The 19,348-nt window shown below is 37.3% G+C and overlaps 3 protein-coding genes across 3 annotated transcripts; 2 read left to right on the top strand and 1 right to left on the bottom strand.

The window, feature by feature from the left end:
- The first annotated feature begins 2,314 nt into the window (after nt 1-2,314).
- Nucleotides 2,315-5,963, top strand: LOC111402244 (high mobility group B protein 14). Its single transcript, XM_023030411.1, has 6 exons — nt 2,315-2,486; nt 2,626-2,766; nt 3,162-3,219; nt 3,347-3,391; nt 5,388-5,468; nt 5,576-5,963. Exons 1-6 carry the CDS (start codon nt 2,404-2,406, stop codon nt 5,624-5,626), a joined length of 459 nt encoding a protein of 152 aa, XP_022886179.1. The 5' UTR covers nt 2,315-2,403; the 3' UTR covers nt 5,627-5,963.
- Nucleotides 5,964-9,208: 3,245 nt separating this feature from the next.
- Nucleotides 9,209-10,223, top strand: LOC111402246 (chlorophyll a-b binding protein 21, chloroplastic-like). Its single transcript, XM_023030412.1, has one exon. It carries the CDS (start codon nt 9,273-9,275, stop codon nt 10,068-10,070), a length of 798 nt encoding a protein of 265 aa, XP_022886180.1. The 5' UTR covers nt 9,209-9,272; the 3' UTR covers nt 10,071-10,223.
- Nucleotides 10,224-12,392: 2,169 nt separating this feature from the next.
- Nucleotides 12,393-14,734, bottom strand: LOC111402247 (DNA-directed RNA polymerases I and III subunit RPAC2-like). Its single transcript, XM_023030413.1, has 4 exons — nt 14,619-14,734; nt 13,920-14,025; nt 13,086-13,162; nt 12,393-12,718 (listed from the first exon to the last, which is right to left on the bottom strand). The coding sequence occupies exons 2-4, from the start codon at nt 14,018-14,020 to the stop codon at nt 12,579-12,581; spliced, it is 318 nt and encodes a 105-aa protein (XP_022886181.1). The 5' UTR covers nt 14,021-14,025; nt 14,619-14,734; the 3' UTR covers nt 12,393-12,578.
- Nucleotides 14,735-19,348: the final 4,614 nt, after the last annotated feature.

Consider the following 19,348-nt stretch of genomic DNA (forward strand, 5'->3'; position numbering starts at 1 on the left):
ATCAGCGTTAAGCAATCAGTAAAAACTAATAACGAATAATACTTCAATACAGCACTAAACTACTAAACCTCGACAAAAATCAAACTTGAGCTCAATTAAGCTTGTGAATTACACATACCTTCTCGAGTCTATCACGCTCAAGAGCTTTCTTCCCAGCGACATTACAGTATCTCAAGCAATCGTCGAGCCTCCTATCATTCTTCTTATCAATGTAATCTTTCGATTTGAATCCTCGAATCTGTCCACCGAAGCGAGCGGGGAATTTGGACACGTCAAAGCAGTTTATGTGAGTGATTCCACTCTCGCCCGCGAGTAGCTTCTCATAGTATTAGTAAGCATCGATGTCATTGCCGAAGATGGAGACAAGCCCCATACCCGTGATGACTACAAGCTTCTTTGGGTCGGTCTCGAAGCCGCAGATGCGGATACAGAAATGCAGAATGGGGGCTTTTGGGAGTACGAAGTGGGAGGTTTGGCATTGTTGCTAGAAGGGAATAATGTGTGAGGGGTGGAGGTTGGCTTACAGAGGGAAGGGATAGAAAGCGACGGAGTGGAGAGCATGCATGGTAGTGGACGGCTAGTTTCAATAAGAACATTGTCGCAATGAGGATGGGGAGACATCGGGTTAATTGTTTCAATGGTCACTGAACTTAGGTCCATATCTTTGATTGACCACTAAACTTTAAAATGTCGAGTTTTGGTCATTGAACTTAGATCTATGTCTTTGATTGGCTATTGAAGTTTAAAATGTCAAGTTTTTGCCACTGAACTTTGAAAAATGTCGAGTTTTGATCACTGAAGTTTAAAATGTTGAGTTTTGACCACTGAACTTTGAAAAAATGTTGTATATTACTCACTGAACTTTGAAAAATATTGTACATTACTCACTGAACTTTAAAAAATATTGTATATTATTCACTGTAAACTCAATATTTAACAAAGTCTAACAGTTTTGCTAGTGAGTAACGTACGACATATTTCAAAGTTCAATAACCAAAACTCGACATTTTAAATTTTAATGAGCAATCTAAGACATGAATCTAAGTTCAGTGAGTAATCGAAGACACTAAACTTTAAAAAATATTGTATATTATTCACTGTAAACTCAATATTTTTCAAACTCAACAGTTATGCTAGTGAGTAACGTACGACATATTTCAAAGTTCAGTAGCCAAAACTCGACATTTTAAATTTTAATGAGCAATCTAAGACATGAATCTAAGTTCAGTGAGCAATCGAAGACATTGACCTATGTTCAGTAACCAAAAATCGACATTTTAAACTTCAGTGGCCAATCAAAGACATAGACCTAAGTTCTGTGACCAAAACTCGATATTTTTCAAAGTTCAGTGGCACTCGACATTTTAAAGTTCAATAGCCAATCAAAGATATAGACCTAATTTCAGTGACCGTAGGAGTTAATTATTCCAATGGTCACTTAACTTAGGTTCTTTGATTGATCACGGAGGCTTAAAATATCGAGTTTTGGATATTGAACTTAAGTCCATGTCTTCAATTGCTTACTAAAGTTTAAAATGTCACAATTGAACTTTAAAAAATGTTGCACATTACTCAATGAAATTTGAAAAATGCTGTACATTACTCATTATAAACTCGATATTTTTCAATGTTCAATAGTTATGTTAGTGAGTAACGTACGACATATTCTTAAATTCAGTGGTCAAAACTTGATATTTTAAATTTCAGCAAGCATTCGAAGACATTGATCTAAATTCAGTCACCAAAACTCAACATTTTAAATTTCAATGACCAATCAAAACTTTGATCTAAATTCAGTGACCATTGAAACAATTAACTCGCTTATATATGGCTTTCGTTAATATACAGAACGTGCTTGAAAAGGGGATAATTTCACCTATCGTGAATGAAGTTTGTACTAAATTTTAAAAGATTATTCTATGTGCATACCTTTTGATGTACACAATAAATTACACCCCGCTCATATGGAGGGGAGTCCACAAATATTTTACTGTGTGTGGACCCTTATTCAGGTGAGGCAGGTGTAATGCTTTGTGTATACCATTGTGTACAATAACACTTCCTAATTTTAAATTAGTCCCTAAAGGATTTTTCATATCATAAGACTAATTATAAATTTGTAGAATTGTAGTTATTTAACCTAATCCTAAAGCACGATAAAAGCACCGTCTATAACTTAAATGATTAATTTTGAAAATGAAACTAACCTATAGTTCACGGATCAACGTAGAAAAAGAATAAAGTTAGAAACTAATTTGGAATAAATTAAAGTTGAGGATCCAATTGAAACCCACCTGGTTAAATCTTTTGAAAGTTCTCTCAATCCCAAACGACTGGCTAATCAGCCACATTTCTCCACGAGTAGCTGAACCCACGCGGCGTCTCCACCAACAGCCTCAAGAAATGGCGAGGAGAAGAACGTCAAGGTCTAGAAATTCTTCTTCAACTTCTGCTTCCACCGAAAGCCCTAAGGAACAAACCGACGGGTAAACCCAAAAAGAAAAAGAAAGAAAACTTTTCACTTCGCTCATATGGTTTCATTCCTCCCCCTTCCCCCCGCCCCCAATTTTGATACATATGAACTCCATTTTCCTTACGAATTCTCTTTTTGAAAATTTATTCCAGGAAAATGGCGCTGAGAGTAACAACATCTGAAAAGACGAAGAAATCCAGAAAGAAGCCCAAAACATTGGTTTCTAAGAAACAGGCTGCAAAAATTAACGCAATGAAGCCAAAAAAACCCCCAACGGCTTTCTTCTACTACTTGTATGTCTTCTATTTCTTAACCTTTGTTTCTTGTTCGATTAATTCTATATTTAAGTATCAAGTTTCTGTTGCAGCGATGATTTTTATTTTCTTTTCATTTTTAATTTGAAAACATTGAGTTTGATTGAATAAGACAATAACTTGAATGCGGAAAAAATTCGACTTCTCTGTTTTTCAATTGTTCTTTATGGATGTAGAAATGGTCTCTTTACTTTTAACATTTTACCAGGGTTCAAATTATTTTATGATTCTATAGTTGCAATTGATATCTCCTACATCAAAATTGAAGCACTGTTAGAGGTTAATATTTGGTGTTTTATGTATGAATAAAATTTCTCCTATATCTGCTATGATTTTCTAATCTGTTAACAGAATTTAAATAATCTTTTCCGTAGGGAGGATTTTCGTAAGGAATACCAAGAACGGAATCCAGATGTCAAGTCAATGCGCGATGTATGTTTGTAATAAACTTGATATGATCTACAGTTAGCCTTTGCTCGTATTTGCTGAATCTGGATTACTGATAATATTCATTTTACTCTCTTTGCTTCTGAAATTTTGCTATCCTCTAACGGTGCAGGTTGGCAAGGCCTGCGGGGAGAAGTGGAAGACAATGACATATGATGTTTGTGGATTTCAATTAAGTGTGCCATGCTATATTTCACTTCTACTTTTAATTTAGGTTCTTTCTACCCACCTCATGGTGTTGTTTCCGCCCAAAAATTCAAAATGAATAAACAATATTGGTTTTTTATGATGGCAGGGCCATCTAAATTACTGCACAGTTTGTGTTACTATGACAACTAGAAGGATATTACTGTGTGACTCAAAATAGATTTGACCTCTTTAGCACAACAGTGCCTTTTAACTTGCTACCTAAATAGAACAACCCTCATAACATGCCAAATTGCCAAATATATTATACATATCATATTGATACATTTTTGAGAGCTTAAATTACAAATGGGGGTGCTTAAAGTTGTAGTATGACTTCTCATTTCCTGTCCTGTCTTTCAGAAAGTAGTCTGCATGCATTAGCTCCAACACTCATATGGTTTTGGGAACGAGAAGGTCAGGCTAGTTGGGAAAGATGATTTTAGAATTTCATTTGATTTGATGTCATGTTATTTCTGGTCTGTAGAGGTGAATGTCTCAGTTGCCCAATTTTTTGAATCTAGATAATCTAGGGATGGCAGAAAAACCCATTATACCTAATACCCGTGGGCCCCGTAACAAGTGGGACAGGAATTTCCTGCCTGATCGGGTACACAGTGGAGATGGGACCGGGGACGGGCGGATATAGGGAACATGGTCCTTGCCTCGTTTAAAGTTCATATCAATATCCAAGTTTTTTACCATACAAAAAGAAAATAATCTTCATAATTTTTTGAGAAAACGTGATTTTTTTCTACAATTTGAAAAGACATAATGATTTTCACCAACTAAAACATTAAAAAAATAAAAAAGAAACGAAAAATTAATAAATAGGGCAGGGGATCTCCCCACCCTTCCTTAATCGAATATGGGGGTAGAACAAGGAGACAAAAATACTCGATAGGCGGGGGATGAAAATAGCCGACCCCTACCCCCATCCTATTTCGTTGTCATCCTTGAAAGAATCTTGGGATATTCAAGACTATAATGTAAATAAGCTCGAGGGTTGTTTCAAGCGTGATGCTTGGACTATCCAAAAAATGGAGAAGTATACATATCGGTACGATATGACACGGATACTGATATGGGATATGGATCGGATTCTTTGTTTTACACTCAGACACGACAACAAAAGGGAGAAGATGGTGGAAGGTGTCTTGCTTCTCTGACTTTCGTCTGGCAGGAGAGAGAGAGAGAGAGAGTTGGGGAAGATGGTGAATCAGGGAAGACGATGATTTTTAGAGGGGTTAAATAGGCTCTTGAGCAGTCCAATGGATTGGGTTAATGAGTGTGTGTTAAATGGGCTCTTGTGAAGTCCAATGGATGTAGGTAATGAGTTAATTTTTGTATTTAATTTAATTTGAGTTTATTTCTGCATAGTGGTTTTTATTATTATTATTATTATTATTATGTGTAATTAAAATGATTTAGTGATATATCTTTTTTAGGTATTAAATTTAAATTTATTTCTATAATTATTTTTAAATAATATATAAGATGTTGAAATTGATTTTTTCTTCATGTTTTGGAAAAGAATTTATTTTTACTTTGAATTTAAATTGATTTCAAATTATAATCCAATTTTTTAAATTGATTTATCAGAGTTGATAAACAAAATAAACTATGAGTTCATTTTTTAACAACCAATATTAGTTAATTTGTTTACAAATTAATTTAATATTGTGGTTATTTGCTTTAATTGAACCATTTTTCTCGTCGTTATTTTTGCGTTGTTCCATCATTTAAAAAAAATTGTTAGTAGTATCCATGTACTTGTATCCAAAATTCGGAATCTCGGATCCTTTTTTAACGTATTCCCATATCTTAATTTTTGTAATGAGGAAGATTTGACTCCTAATAGATATATACCTGCATACGATACCTACACCGGTGTCTGAGCATCATAGGTTGCAAGTCTAATGACAAGTTGCAATTTTTTCTTTGGACTTTTGATTTGCTTATTGCAGGAAAAGGTGCAATACTATGACATTGCTACAGAAAAGCGAGCGGAGTTTGATAGAGCTGTGGCAGAGTTCGAGAAAAGAAAGGTGATATTCTCTGCATGCCATTTTTCTCTCGTGTCTTTATGCCACTTGTATGGAGCTGGAAGTCTATATATCAGCAATTTTCTAATAACAAGAACAATTTTTTGCAGGAAACTGGGGATTTTGATGAGCTCAAGGATGATTCGGACTTTGATGAATAGAAGTGTACTTTAGCTGGTGGTCTCAACTATCTATGTATCATCTCTGTACATTATTCTCAAGGTTTCTTCTTATGTAATGGGCAAATTGTGAATTTATCTGCTGTTGAGCCAAATATACTAGTATTTTGTATAAAGCTTGCCATCAAGCATCCTGTCTTTGTAAACATTGCAAAAACTGTTGAATTTGTATCAGACTTTAGATGTTTACGTAAACCTTCCTTGTTAACAAGGCAGCCTCTATTCATGTAATAGATTTGCCGAATTTGAAAATACCACGCTTCAAGGAATATTTATTACATTCTCTTAGTGCTACAATAAGAAATTGAGATGTTCCATTTTTCTTCTCGTATCAAGTATGCTCTTCAGATCTCGTCAAAATCCCACCCTATTCGAGATATCTTAAATTCCATTGTACTTTAAGAAGTATTTATCGTGTCTACTGAGGATGGGGAAATCAATTTCAAGCTTTAGATTCCTTTCATCGTTCTCAAAATATATGGACCCTCTCCTCATCTTGTACTTTATTCTCTGTTCCGTTCCAATCCTGGTAAACATAATATCTGAAATACTTGAACCTACAGATAAAAATTTAAGTGCGGTAGATAAAGAAGCGCTAGTGCTGAATTGATTTTGGACTGGGCTTTTTCTTTACGTGGGCCTGTGAACATATTTTATGGACTGTCTTACTGAGAAGATGTTCTCGTTTAACATAATTTTTGTAGATGGAAATTGAGAGCTTGTTTGGTAGGGTTTAAAAGTTGATTAAAATCAATTTTTTTAACGTTATTTTACCATTTCAATCGTCATTTTTGAATTTTTCTCTCACATGTAGGATTCACTTTCTTTCTAAGGATCAAAAAATCAATTATCAAAATCCCTATCAAACAAGCACTAAGTGCCTCCCAAATCTCATTTTCACCATTCCTTCTGTAATTTCAAAAATACTGTTTTCAAAAAATCATCCCAAAAACTGACATCACAATCCTACGATTATCGGTCAGACCTCTTGATCTCTCATAAGTTTTGTTTGAAAATCTTTATTAACTCATATTGCCGTATTTGAATTGAATTATTTAATATTAACATATTTCTCTTCATGATTCCGGCTTTCATTCTGTATCTCTAACAAAACTCCATCACTAGATTTGAAAATATATGTGATTTCCTCGTCTGTACATCGAAATTTTGAGAGCTAGGATAATTTCTGCATTTTTTTGTGCCAAATGCTTATTACATGGATGTCCCCAATCTTCGGTTTGCCACAAAATTTGAGAGCAACAATACTGCAGTGATTGCAATAAAAAAATTTGTATTGATACGCCTAGTCACAAATTTCTTCTTTTTGAAATTCTATATCTTTGTTTACTGCAATTAATTATGAGCGTGTTCACTCCATTCGAATTGTGTTGCAAACTGAAGTGGAATTCTCACTAATCACATGTGAGGACTGAGAAAGAGTACGAACAAGGTCTTCTGACACCCGAAACAAAGGCAACAAGGTGCTCTCGTCCCCCCTCCGATGCTTAAGTCAAAGAGGGAATTTGTGCGAAAAGATATATGCTGAAATTGTATATAAAGACGTACATGAATAATGATTCAAACCTTTGTATTTATAGAGGTAGGTAATGCACTCCTAGTAGGATTAAGTAGTGCACTCCCGATAGGACTAAATTAGTTGGATATCCTTATTTCAAAGAGTCCTACTTGGGAGGGGTATTTTATTCGTACTACAATTACAAGACCACTCGTAATTTAGGTGATATAGTTGGGATAGAGTCCTTTTAGATGTAGGAGTCTTGAGTTGAGGTGTTTGAGTCAGATTAAAATCTTTAATGAGTAGGACTTCTTTTGGACATAAGCAGAAAGGTGTCTGAAACTAAGTGAAGGAAAGTACTAGAGCATTTGCATGCCTTGGGCGTCAAGAAGACCTTCCCGAGGACTTATCTTGAAGGCATTGCCAATCAAATCTCGTGGAGGCCTAGTATTAGTCCTCAAGGATTTCATCCTGATGACACCTTTAGCCCGAAGACTCAATGACCAACATGTGATGAGCAGGCACATGTGAGTCCTTGGGAAGAACACCTCGAGGATATGCAAAAAGCGACCACATCAAAGACAAAAGAAGCATACAAACAGAATCTTCGATACTTGGAACAAACTCTTCGATACTTAAGTTAGCGAGAGGAGAAAATATAAGTATAAGGCTATAAATTGAATGTAAAAACATATCTGAATAATGAATTGAAACTCTATATTTATAGAGGTGGGTAGTACATTTATAGTAAAACTATATTAGTTGAACATCCTTATTTCAAAGTCTTACTTGAAAGAGGTGTTGAACTTGTACTATAATTGCAAGGTCAATCATAACTTTATGGTAATATATTACCATATTGTCCCCTTAGGTATAGGAGCCTTGGGTTGAGGTATTTGGACAGGGTTAGGATCCCAGGGACTTAGAAATCCTTTTAGGTTTAGTGAAATGGTTTTTGGGTTTGTTCAAGGGAAAGATTCGAGGACATAACTTTTTCGCTTAGTTCATATAACCCGAGGATATTTCCGGAAGACCTCCTATGAAATGCCAGAGTCATGCAAAGAGATAAGCTCGAACAAATGTCGAAACCCGAGGCCAATGGCAAGCCCGAGCACGGTGGTAGTGAAATCATAGAAAGGTCGTTTCGGGTCTTCGGGAATAAAGCTTAGGACATGCTCACACATGAAGCATGATATTTGACATTAAACCATGTCTGACTATTTGTAATATATTTTATGGAATGAATTTGGTTCGGACACACACGAAGTATGAAGTTTGACATTAAACTGGTGAGAAGATAAAGATTATTTCAAATTGAAGATCCTCGGATTCATTCACTAGCAAAGTTTGGCACTTTGACTGGATGCTTATTTTTGTAGGTTTGATGCTATAAATGTGACAATGTTGATTTAAATGTGACTTGATATAATGGACACTTACAATGTCGGGCTTATATAAGAACTATTTATACAAGGCTATTTGCACAAGAATCTTGCTTTTTGGACAGGGCCAAAAACAAGGCGCCCCCCTATTGGAGGGGATGGTCCCGTCCCTCTGCCTTTAATGATTTGCACAATTTAAAGAAAGCCTCTTCTAGTTCGGGCTTCAAATTATGTATCTCAGTGCTCAATGAGTTGACTTAACTTGTCTAAGAATAACTTGTTTGTCTAGTACCTTTGGAATGAAAACAGTTCAATAAAACAATTTAAAATGATTTGTGTTAAAATTCAAACCATATCAAATCATTTCAATGTGCAAACCAAAAATATTGACGATTTTTGCCTATCGAGTCTAGTACCCTCTAACCCGGTAATATAATGGGAATTTCAATTTTTCACATATGAAATAGATTTGATTGCAATAATCCAAAATATCAATGTAGTTATCAGTGCTAAAAAAATCCTGAAAAACTGATGGACTGCAGATTGCCAAGTTTACTCAGAAGCAACAAAATTAGAATCTTGAAACACCAATTAAAACACAGATACAGATTTCGTGAAGATAAGAGAAGCCACTACTCTTGCCTATAAAAAACTGTCACGCCCACATGCACATTCATCACCAACAAACTTTGTAAATCACATCCTTGTGCTTCAACATTAATTTCTCACCATGGCGGCCTCTACAATGGCTCTTTCTTCTCCATCGTTCGCCGGAACAGCTGTGAAGCTCTCACCGTCTGCCTCCGATATTACCGGCAATGGAAGAGTCTCGATGAGGAAAACTGCTTCTAAGCCAGTTTCGTCTGGTAGCCCATGGTACGGTCCCGACCGTGTTAAATACTTGGGACCATTCTCCGGTGAGCCCCCGAGCTACTTGACTGGCGAGTTCCCCGGTGACTACGGTTGGGACACTGCTGGGCTCTCAGCTGACCCAGAAACTTTCGCCAAGAACCGTGAGCTCGAGGTGATACACTGTAGGTGGGCCATGCTTGGAGCTCTTGGATGTGTCTTCCCTGAGCTCTTGGCACGCAACGGTGTCAAATTTGGTGAGGCTGTATGGTTCAAGGCTGGATCCCAGATCTTTAGCGAAGGTGGACTTGACTATTTGGGTAATCCCAGCTTGATCCATGCTCAGAGCATCTTGGCCATCTGGGCTTGCCAAGTCATCTTGATGGGAGCTGTTGAGGGCTACCGGGTTGCTGGAGGGCCACTAGGTGAGGTAGTAGACCCACTTTACCCCGGTGGAAGCTTCGACCCGTTGGGTCTTGCTGACGACCCAGAGGCATTCGCCGAGCTTAAGGTGAAGGAAATCAAGAACGGCAGGTTGGCCATGTTCTCCATGTTCGGGTTCTTCGTTCAGGCCATTGTTACCGGAAAAGGACCGTTAGAGAACCTTGCCGACCACCTTGCAGACCCTGTCAACAACAATGCATGGGCCTATGCCACAAACTTTGTCCCCGGAAAGTGAATTCGAGAAAAAGGAGCGTACTGAATTGAGATTGTTTAATGTCTACGTACAATTGTTGTGAAATAATGGAATACAATGTGAGTTTTGAGTGAATTGCGATGTTTTTTACAAATTTGGTGGCAATGTAATGAATTAAACAAAGTGAATTTTGTAGTCTGGCAACAGATAAAGGTATAAGCAGACCCCCACCCCACTCTGCCACCGCTTCGACTCCAACAACCTGTTCCGGTATTGAAACTATCATCCGTTATTCGCTCGATATCCATCACATACCATTCTGCCGGTCTTAGGCATTTATCAAAGCACAATAAGGGCAATTTCTCACCTGATACAGTCGCCCATTTTTCGGTGCGGAAGAAAGATGAAACGCTGTGTTCTTCAGATTACTAGTCACGTTTTCTAAGTCAAACTATGTTCATTTCGTTTGACTTGAATTAAGCGTAATGGCATTTACACGTTGCTAAGACTGGCTGTAAGAGATAGGCGAGTTACATTTTCGCTCCATTTATTTATTTCTTTGGTGAATTCATCAAGGAAAGACAATTAAAAGAAAGAATATATTCTTATTTTCCCTCATCATATCATAAAAGTAAAGATACCAAATTTTCTCTATACTTCCATTTCATTCCATGATCACAATATATTTAGTAGAGTTTCAAAAAGACAAGTGTCGTACAAAAGGTCTCCAACTTGCTTTCTGAATTTTATATTGCCCTAAATATAAAACAAAACAATCTGCTGATCTATAGTAGTTTAGTTCCGATTTTCTTCAAAAGAGATTGCTGTTGCTTTCCATACCATTATGAAGTTACTTCCTAATTTTTTTTTTAAAAAAAATATGATGAACAGTTGAAGTTTTTGGTGCTTGATAGAAATTTTTCACTTTGGATCAAAATTTTAGAAGATCTCCTTCAGCAAAAGATGGGGAGAGGTGGATGATCGCAGCTCAATGTCCAGATTATTCACTCACAATAGGAATCTTCAATTGCACGTTCCAAAAAATGAAGCTTTATTTGTAACCTAGTAGTAATTACATCAAACGTTTGGTAGAAGTCGAACTCCTCAGTGCATTATATCAGGATGCAGCCATCAATTCTTCTCTCATTGTACCTCCTTTTCTTCTTTTTTACAATTGTTCATTGTCAATATAATATGCTCATACGTCAATTTGGTGTCAGAACAAGTTCTTTTCCTTTGGCTAAATAAATTTCATTCTCAAATCCAAAAATCAGCATTCCAACCAGCCGTTTTCATCTAATTCATACACACGCCGCACCCTTCTATCATCAAATCCCTATGACCACCTTTCATACACAACAACCTTTGAACAACACAAAACACAAAAAGAATTTATCTAGACAGCAATCAAGGGTGAATTTTTCCTCTTTTTAGCTCGTTGAAAAAAAAAAGGGAAAAATCTGAACAAATGCATCAATTAGTCCATCTTCTTTAATTTTTGTTTTCAAAAAAAAAAAAATTAAAAAAAAAAAAAAAAAAAAAAAAAAAAAGAAGAAGATTGAACCCCAACCTTGAGGGCCCCCACCACCCCGCTCCTAGAGCTTTGTGAGGGAGGTAAACACGGGATGTGTCCCAACATGTCAGGGAATAAGAGTTGTCTGTACACTGTGTCTATAAAGAATCAAATCCCCACACTGCGACTGCTAGTAAGGCGTAAGATAACATCACTCCTGTGTTTTGCACCACTGGACTCTACCCCGGAGGCGCAAAAGTACCTTTATCGTTCTTGGCTCAGGCGTGCATATCATTCCCTTTCTAATAGTTTTTTTTCTCAAAAATTAATGGCATTCAATTGTGGTTTTGCTTCAGACTTTCCAAACTTCTATATTGATCGACTAATTCAGTAATTCTCCCTCTTTTTCTAGATTTTGTTGTATTACCCTATGTGTAATTAGATTCTTGGATGGAGTGTTTTATTTATAGTCTCAGGGACCCTTCATCGTTAAGCCTGTTTATGGAGTTAAATGTTGAAAGCCTCTTTCCCACAATAAGCAAAAAATTTCGGTCTATACCCTCTTGCTTCAGGGAATATACCGTGCAATGGATTCTTTCCCTTTTCTAAGATATTGATACTTTCAAGTCTGGGGAATCAGGTGACCATCTATCTTTTACGTTGAGAGCATAGAGTGGCTTGCTTCTTCGCAAACTGCATATGGCGGATCAATTATTTGTGCAATGGCCACAGCCAAAAAGCAAATTATATAATGTCTTTATTTTTGAGATCGTAATTTTGAATCTAAATTGATTATGCAGAGGGTACTCGCAGATCGGTTCAGAGATTGCTAAGCATTAAATGTAAGAAAATAGATAAAAGTCAAATATTTCTAATTAACACATTATCAAGTGTATCTAAAACCGAACAATCAAAGCAAGTTCCCACCTACTTTATACAAGTCCAGAATTGACAATACATAATACGTAAATAAAATTAAAACTTTGTCAAAAGTTCATTGCATTACCTAAAAAATATTCAAGGTAAAAAGAGTCTTGTTATGGTCCAATATTCATAGCGTCAAGGCTGTTTTTATTCTTGAAGTCGACCACTGCCTGATCAAAAGTGCTTCTAACATGCTGGCAGATAAGCATTAGATCCTGACATGAATCTTTCAACACTTCACTTGCTGGATCACCTGCATTGAATCAAGAAGCTGATGCATTCACCAAAGAAAGACTACTAGTTCATACACATTTGCTAGTTTTACTTAAAAACAGCCAGCTATGTGGTATGATCATTTTTTTTTAGGAGAGTGATAAAGTCGAACGATTTTTACATTCACCCAAGACATGTATTTTCAGTTCTTTAGAACATGTATGGCAGTATGGCTTAGGATGAGAAACATGCATATATCGAACATATGGTGCCCATTTCCAGCCTCAGTCAAACTTGTTCAAAGCAAGATGAGATTCGGATATAGGATTCTTATAGAAGAAAATACAGTTAATAAAAAATTGAGAGCTTCATTTTATGTTCAATATAAAAGGATTGGGAAACCTTACCAGTCGTCTGGACTCTTATATTCACACGAGCATCAGAAGGATGCGGAATACTGTACCCACAAAATGTTACTCGGGGGCTGCAACATAATATAATTCTAGGTTATTGAGCAATAGGTTGTCTACATAATGAATTTATTGAACTTACAACAACACGAATACACAAGCAACACGAATACACAAGCCATTTGCAAGAAATTGTAATATAGACATATACATGGGGGAAAAAATCAATAAGGCAACATCTGATGTAGAAATAAGTTCAATGCATTTTGCACATGTTCTTCCGCACGAGAGTGCATCTCTATGTAATCAGATAAAAAGGTCATTAAAGTTTCAGCTCACCCTATCACGACAAGAAATGAAAACATCAATTGCATCTTAATCAATTCAATTGGTTCAATCAATTACCATATAAATGTGATTGGTTAACCCATGACGCACATAAATTATCTAATATGAAATAGAACGAATAAAAAGGAAATATCACTTACAACTCTCGGCAAAAATATAATTGATGAGTAATTTTCTTTTTATAAGATTCCGTGGTGCAACATTCAGACTTCAATGGAGATAGACAAGAAGGCAATAGGCAGAAAATAACACTGAATTACCCACCCTTGACTTCCAAATTATTTACTAAACAAAAATATGCATGCCTAAAATGGATATTTAAATCGTGACAAACATAAAATTAGATAGTTGAAATGTTTAATAAAATGAAGTGTTAGAAAAATCAGTCTTTAACAATTGGGATAACATGTAGAAACATAAAATAAAGACAACTTCGAATTTTCGGGGTCAAGTAAAATGGACAATAATTTAAGTAGAACTAACTCTTGGTTAAGAGTGAATCTGAGAGAATTTGCTAGTGTGTGATCCTCATCCGTTAATGAAAATGTTGCTTGTGATTGATCTTGATACGACCCGTGCTCCATCAACTCTAAAAAAGAGTCGCAAAATTAACAAATTTTATTTCAAATCATCATAAAGCATGATCAAAGTCTTAAAACGCTGAATCGGATATAAGAATAGGGGATCAAGGATTAATCCTCCGCACATGTCAATAAACATTTTTATAAAATCATGCATAGATAACCAAAAACCATCTTGAAAAATTATAATTCAATTGCAATCTAACAAAATACTAACTCAGTAACTTGTCAAAACAGCAATCAGATAACAAGATTAATAATCCGCAATCAAAACTAGAAGAAATCTAAAAATATGAAACAAATTAAGAAAAAATAAATACGTATAAATGGAATTGGCACCAAGCCGTTGGTGGCAGTCGAAATCGTTTTTTTTTTTAGGTCCTGGGTTTTGACCAATTACATTTGAGAGGCAGCTAGTTCTAAAGCAGGGGAGAAACCATAAACTACCCCATAAAAAATCCAAGAGAGATATTGTCGAGAAAATCGTAGCTAAGGAAGATTACCATCAGGAAACAACAAAGATTGAATCATTCAGAATAATAAAATCGAGTGCGTAATCAACATATAAGGCTAGTTTTTACACAAATAAATCTGATATTACCGTCCAAGTTTGGTGATGAAGTAGAAATCAGTGCAACAGAAACCCTCAGCCGCTTGTCACCTCCGATTGCTCTGTCAATAATTAGGCTTTACATGGCTTATAAGAATGGGAATTTGTAGAGTTCTAATCAAATTTGTCGATTTTAAGCCCACAGGGTCTAACTATGGGCCATTCAAGTGTTCAATAAACCACAATGAGAAAATTAAGCCCATTACTCTAAAAAATAACAAATTAGATTTAGAGCTTGTTTGAACCACTTTTCTATTACGAGAATGTATTTTAAAATAATAAATTGATGGAGAGTATGGATTAAAAAAAGTTTCAAATTTACATATAATATAATTTTATTGGAAAATGTGTGATTTGAAAGAAGTGAGGTAAAAATGTATTTTGAAAATAAAGGAAATCAAACAAGGGCTTGTACACTAAAAAGATTAAAACATTCTTACACCCTATTTAATAAATATAGTTGTACAAAAAAAATTTAATCCATAAAGGTGTCCATACTCTCACATGAGATGTGATCCACTTGAATAAAATATTTGAGTGGATCCCACCCATGTGAGTGTATGGACACTTTTATGAATGAAAAATTATGTAATTTCCTTCCTCCATATTATAATCCACATCCCACAAATCACACTCAGTGTCAAGGATCGCAGCTTTACTTAGCCTGTTGACACTATCGCAGTCGCAGTTTGCCTAACTTTGACCGCACATTGTAAATATTACTTCAAGTTTGAGTTGTGATTTTCTTTTCATTGTAATAGTTATTTCAGTTGTAAAATAGTTATGATATTAGTAAACGTTTAGTATGATTCCTCGTCTTTTAAACGTCTACTCCTGTCACTTAGGTTTTTGTTCAGAATGCTATTATAGGGGATATTAGTCATTCAAAAATCTTTCAAGCTCACTGGTGTCCGCCCCCTACACCTGCAATTGTAATTTTCTACCTTTATCAATTGTAATGTTCAGTTTTCATCAATCAATGTTCAATTTACTTTCAATGTATTCAAATTCTCTATTGTAAGCTTTCTACAAAATTGTAATCAAATTTTCTTTCGTCCCGACGCGATCGAGAAAAGGCGGAAGGTAGTCTAGCGGAGCAAACTACTGCCGCACAGTGTCCCTTTCTGTGCCAAAAAGAAAGGCACCACGTGAAAGTTGGTATCAAAGCTGCAGCTCACAACCCTTGATAAGAAAGCTATGGATCCAATTACATCCCACACCACTGAAGTGGCAGAGCCTCAAAAGAAGGGTACTACTAAACAGCGCGTAGATGCGCTTGATGAGACAACTACTAGGTTGTGCCATGCCTTGGAAGGTCTCGAGGAAAAAGTCAAGATGGCCGAATCCGAGATTCGTGGATTACACATCCAACTGGATGAAAGCTAAAGGGCTTGCGCAGCAATGACTAAAACTGCTGCAATCATTCCTGATCTGTAGGATGAAATGGAAGCGTTGAGAGCTTAATTGCAAGTATTCCAACGTGCGGTGGGTAATGAGCAAGCTCCCGTACCTGAGTATGCTCCTAGACTCAGAATTCCTGAACCGTGTACCTACGGAGGGGCACGTGATGCAAAAGAAGTTGAAAACTTCTTGTTTGACATGGAACAGTACTTTCTCGCAGCTTCGATCGAAAATGAAGCTAGAAAGGTAACCACAGCTACCATGTATCTGGGTGGAGATGCAAAACTATGGTGGCGAACCAAATATGCTGACATTCAGGTCAACAGTGTTCGAATAGATTCTTGGAATCTCCTCAAGGAAGCGATCAGATCGCACTTTTTCCCAGAAAATGTCGAGTATCAGGCTCGGCGGGCACTTCGAGACCTAAAACACACGAGCTCTATCAGGGAGTATGTGAAATGCTTTTCAGGGCATATGCTGAATATTCGAGATATGTCGAAAAAGGATAAACTCTTCACCTTTATGGAAGGGCTGAAACCGTGGACACGCACGGAACTTCAAAGATAGAAAGTTACTGATTTGAGCACGGCCATGAGAGTCGCTGAATGCTTGAGCGACTACCAAACAAAATTTAGAAAAGATTGACCTTCGGGGAGTAATCAAGCAATTGGAGGTGGTAACAGACCTTACAGACCCAGCTCGAACCCAAATGGGGGAGAGCGTCACTCTCTGAATAGAGAATGAGCCTATCAAAGCACCCGTGACTTTCAGGAAAATTATCATAATAGCCGTCAATGAAATTTTAACGGCAGCAACAGTAACAATTGGAACAAAGGAAAAGCAGCGGAGGGCCGAACTGATGCCACTTCCAAATTGAAGTGCTTTTTATGTGAAGGAACTCATTGGGTGTCGGAGTGTCCTCAGAAGCGGATGGTAAATGCATGTTGTCAGTTAGCAAGTGGCAGGTCAAGTTCAAAGTAAGAGGCCCCGCAGGCTAATTGTCATAGTGAGACCGACTACGAAGAGGATGAGAACGTAGTTGGGGCATTTTCACATCGGTGCAACACACTGTTGCATCGGGTTACTGAAAAGGATGATATCCCATTAAAAGAGGCAAAGATGGAAGAAGTGAAGGCTCAAATTTGTAGGGCCAGAGGCTTAATGTACATTGATGTAAAAATCAATGGGAAGCCAATCAGGGCTATGGTGGATACTGGTGATACCCACAACTACCTTGCATGTGCCGAAGTAGAGCGGCTCGAACCTGTGTCTGGAAAAAGGTAGTGGAAAAGTCAAAGCAATCAACTCCGCTGCTCAACTAATAGCTAGACTGGCGAAATCGGTGTTGATCAAAGCAGGTCCTTTCGAGGGAAGGACAAATTTATCTGCAGTTCAGATGGATAATTTCAAGCTTATTCTAGGATTGTAATTTCTTTGGGATACTAAGACAGTAGTGTTGCTATATTCCGATTCGTTAATGATGATGGGTAATAAGCCGTGTGTCATCCCTACACAGATTAGGAGGATGGGCCAAAAGAGTATCTCAGCCATGCAATTTAGTATGGGTTTTAAGAAAAATGAACATTCTTTTTTGTGCACTCTTCAATTAGAGGAGATCGAAGAGGCGAATGGTCCTATTCCAAAACCCGTTAAAAGGCTTATTCAGGAATTTGAGGACATCATGTCGGACGAGTTACCAAAGAAATTACCACCAAGAAGGACGATTCATCATAAGATTGAACTTATTCCAGGCGCCAAACCTCCCGCCAGGGCACCATACCGTATGTCTCAGCCTGAGCTTGAAGAGCTTAGGAAACAATTGGGAGAAATGTTAGAGAGTGGAATCATTGTGCCTGCGAAGTCGCCATACGGAGCTCCTGTATTGTTTCAGAAAAAAGGCCGATGGTTCTCTTAGAATGTCCTGCGACTATCGAGCCTTGAACAAGATTACTGTAAAGAATAGCTATCCTATCCCACTGGCTGTGGATTGCTTTGATCGATTGAGTCGGGTGAAGTATTACACAAAATTGATCTTAGGTCTGGATACTGGCAAGTTCGGATCAAAGAGGGAGATGAAGCAAAGACTACGGTGGTAACTAGATCTGGAGCCTTTGAATTTAAAGTGATGTCTTTTGGTTTGACAAACGTTTCAGCAACATTTTGTACTATGATAAATCAGGTACTTCACGGGTTCTTAGATGATTTTGTCATGGTGTACTTGGATGACATAGTAATCTACAGAGAGACATTGGAGGAACATGTCCAACATGTGAGGCAAGTTTTTAATCGGCTACGGGAGAATGAACTCTATACCAAGCCGTCTAAATGCTCATCTGCTCAGACATTTATCAGTTTCTTGGGTCACATCATTGAACAGGGTAAAATCCGCATGGGTTCGAAGAAGGTTACAGCCATAAAAAATTGACAACCACCAAAAATCGTACATGATGTACGTTCATTTCTTGGGTTATGCAATTACTATCGAAAATTTGTGAAAGGCTACTCAGACATTGCACTACCACTTACCGAATTGACAAAGAAGGATAAGGATTGAGATTGGTCAACTCAATGCCGAACTGCTTTTGAAAGGTTGAAGAAGTCCATGTGGACGAACCTGGTTTTAGCCTTACCAAATATGACTAGACCATTTGAAATTCATATAGATGCTTCAAATTTTGCACTTGGTGAAGTCCTCATGCAAGAAGGACATTCTGTAGCATATGAGAGCCGGAAGTTAAATCAGACAGAATGTCGTTACTCGGCACATGAAAAGGAATTGTTGGCAGTAATCCATTGTCTCAGAGGATGGCATCACTATCTGCTTGGGTCTCCATTTATTGTGAGGACAGATAACACTGCAGTTAGTCACTTCATGTCCCAACCAAAACTATCGAGCAAACAGGCTCGTTGGCAAGAATTCCTTTCAGAGTTCAATTTTATGTTAGAGTATCGTCTCGGCTCTAGTAATCATGTTGCTGATGCTCTTAGTCGACGGGCCGATTTGGTGACCATCTGCTCCGTAACTGCTCTTTCAGGGAGCGCCGTCTCCACGAACACTATAGAGCGAATTCGGGCACTTATGGAGAAGGACCCGGCTACCCAATATTTGGTCGACCTCATCAAGCAGGGTAAAACTCAACAGTTCTGGCTCAATGGAGAACTAGTGAAGACAAAGGGAGACCGCCTATATGTTCCTAAGGGCAGAGATCTGAGGAAATCACTAATTACAGAATGTCATGACACAATTTGGGTAGGGCATCTCGAAGAGGAACGCACTTTTGCACTACTGCAACATGCATACTACTGACCTCAATGCAGGA

This window comes from Olea europaea, chromosome 10, assembly GCF_002742605.1.
Source record: "Olea europaea var. sylvestris chromosome 10, O_europaea_v1, whole genome shotgun sequence".
Lineage (NCBI taxonomy): Eukaryota > Viridiplantae > Streptophyta > Magnoliopsida > Lamiales > Oleaceae > Olea > Olea europaea.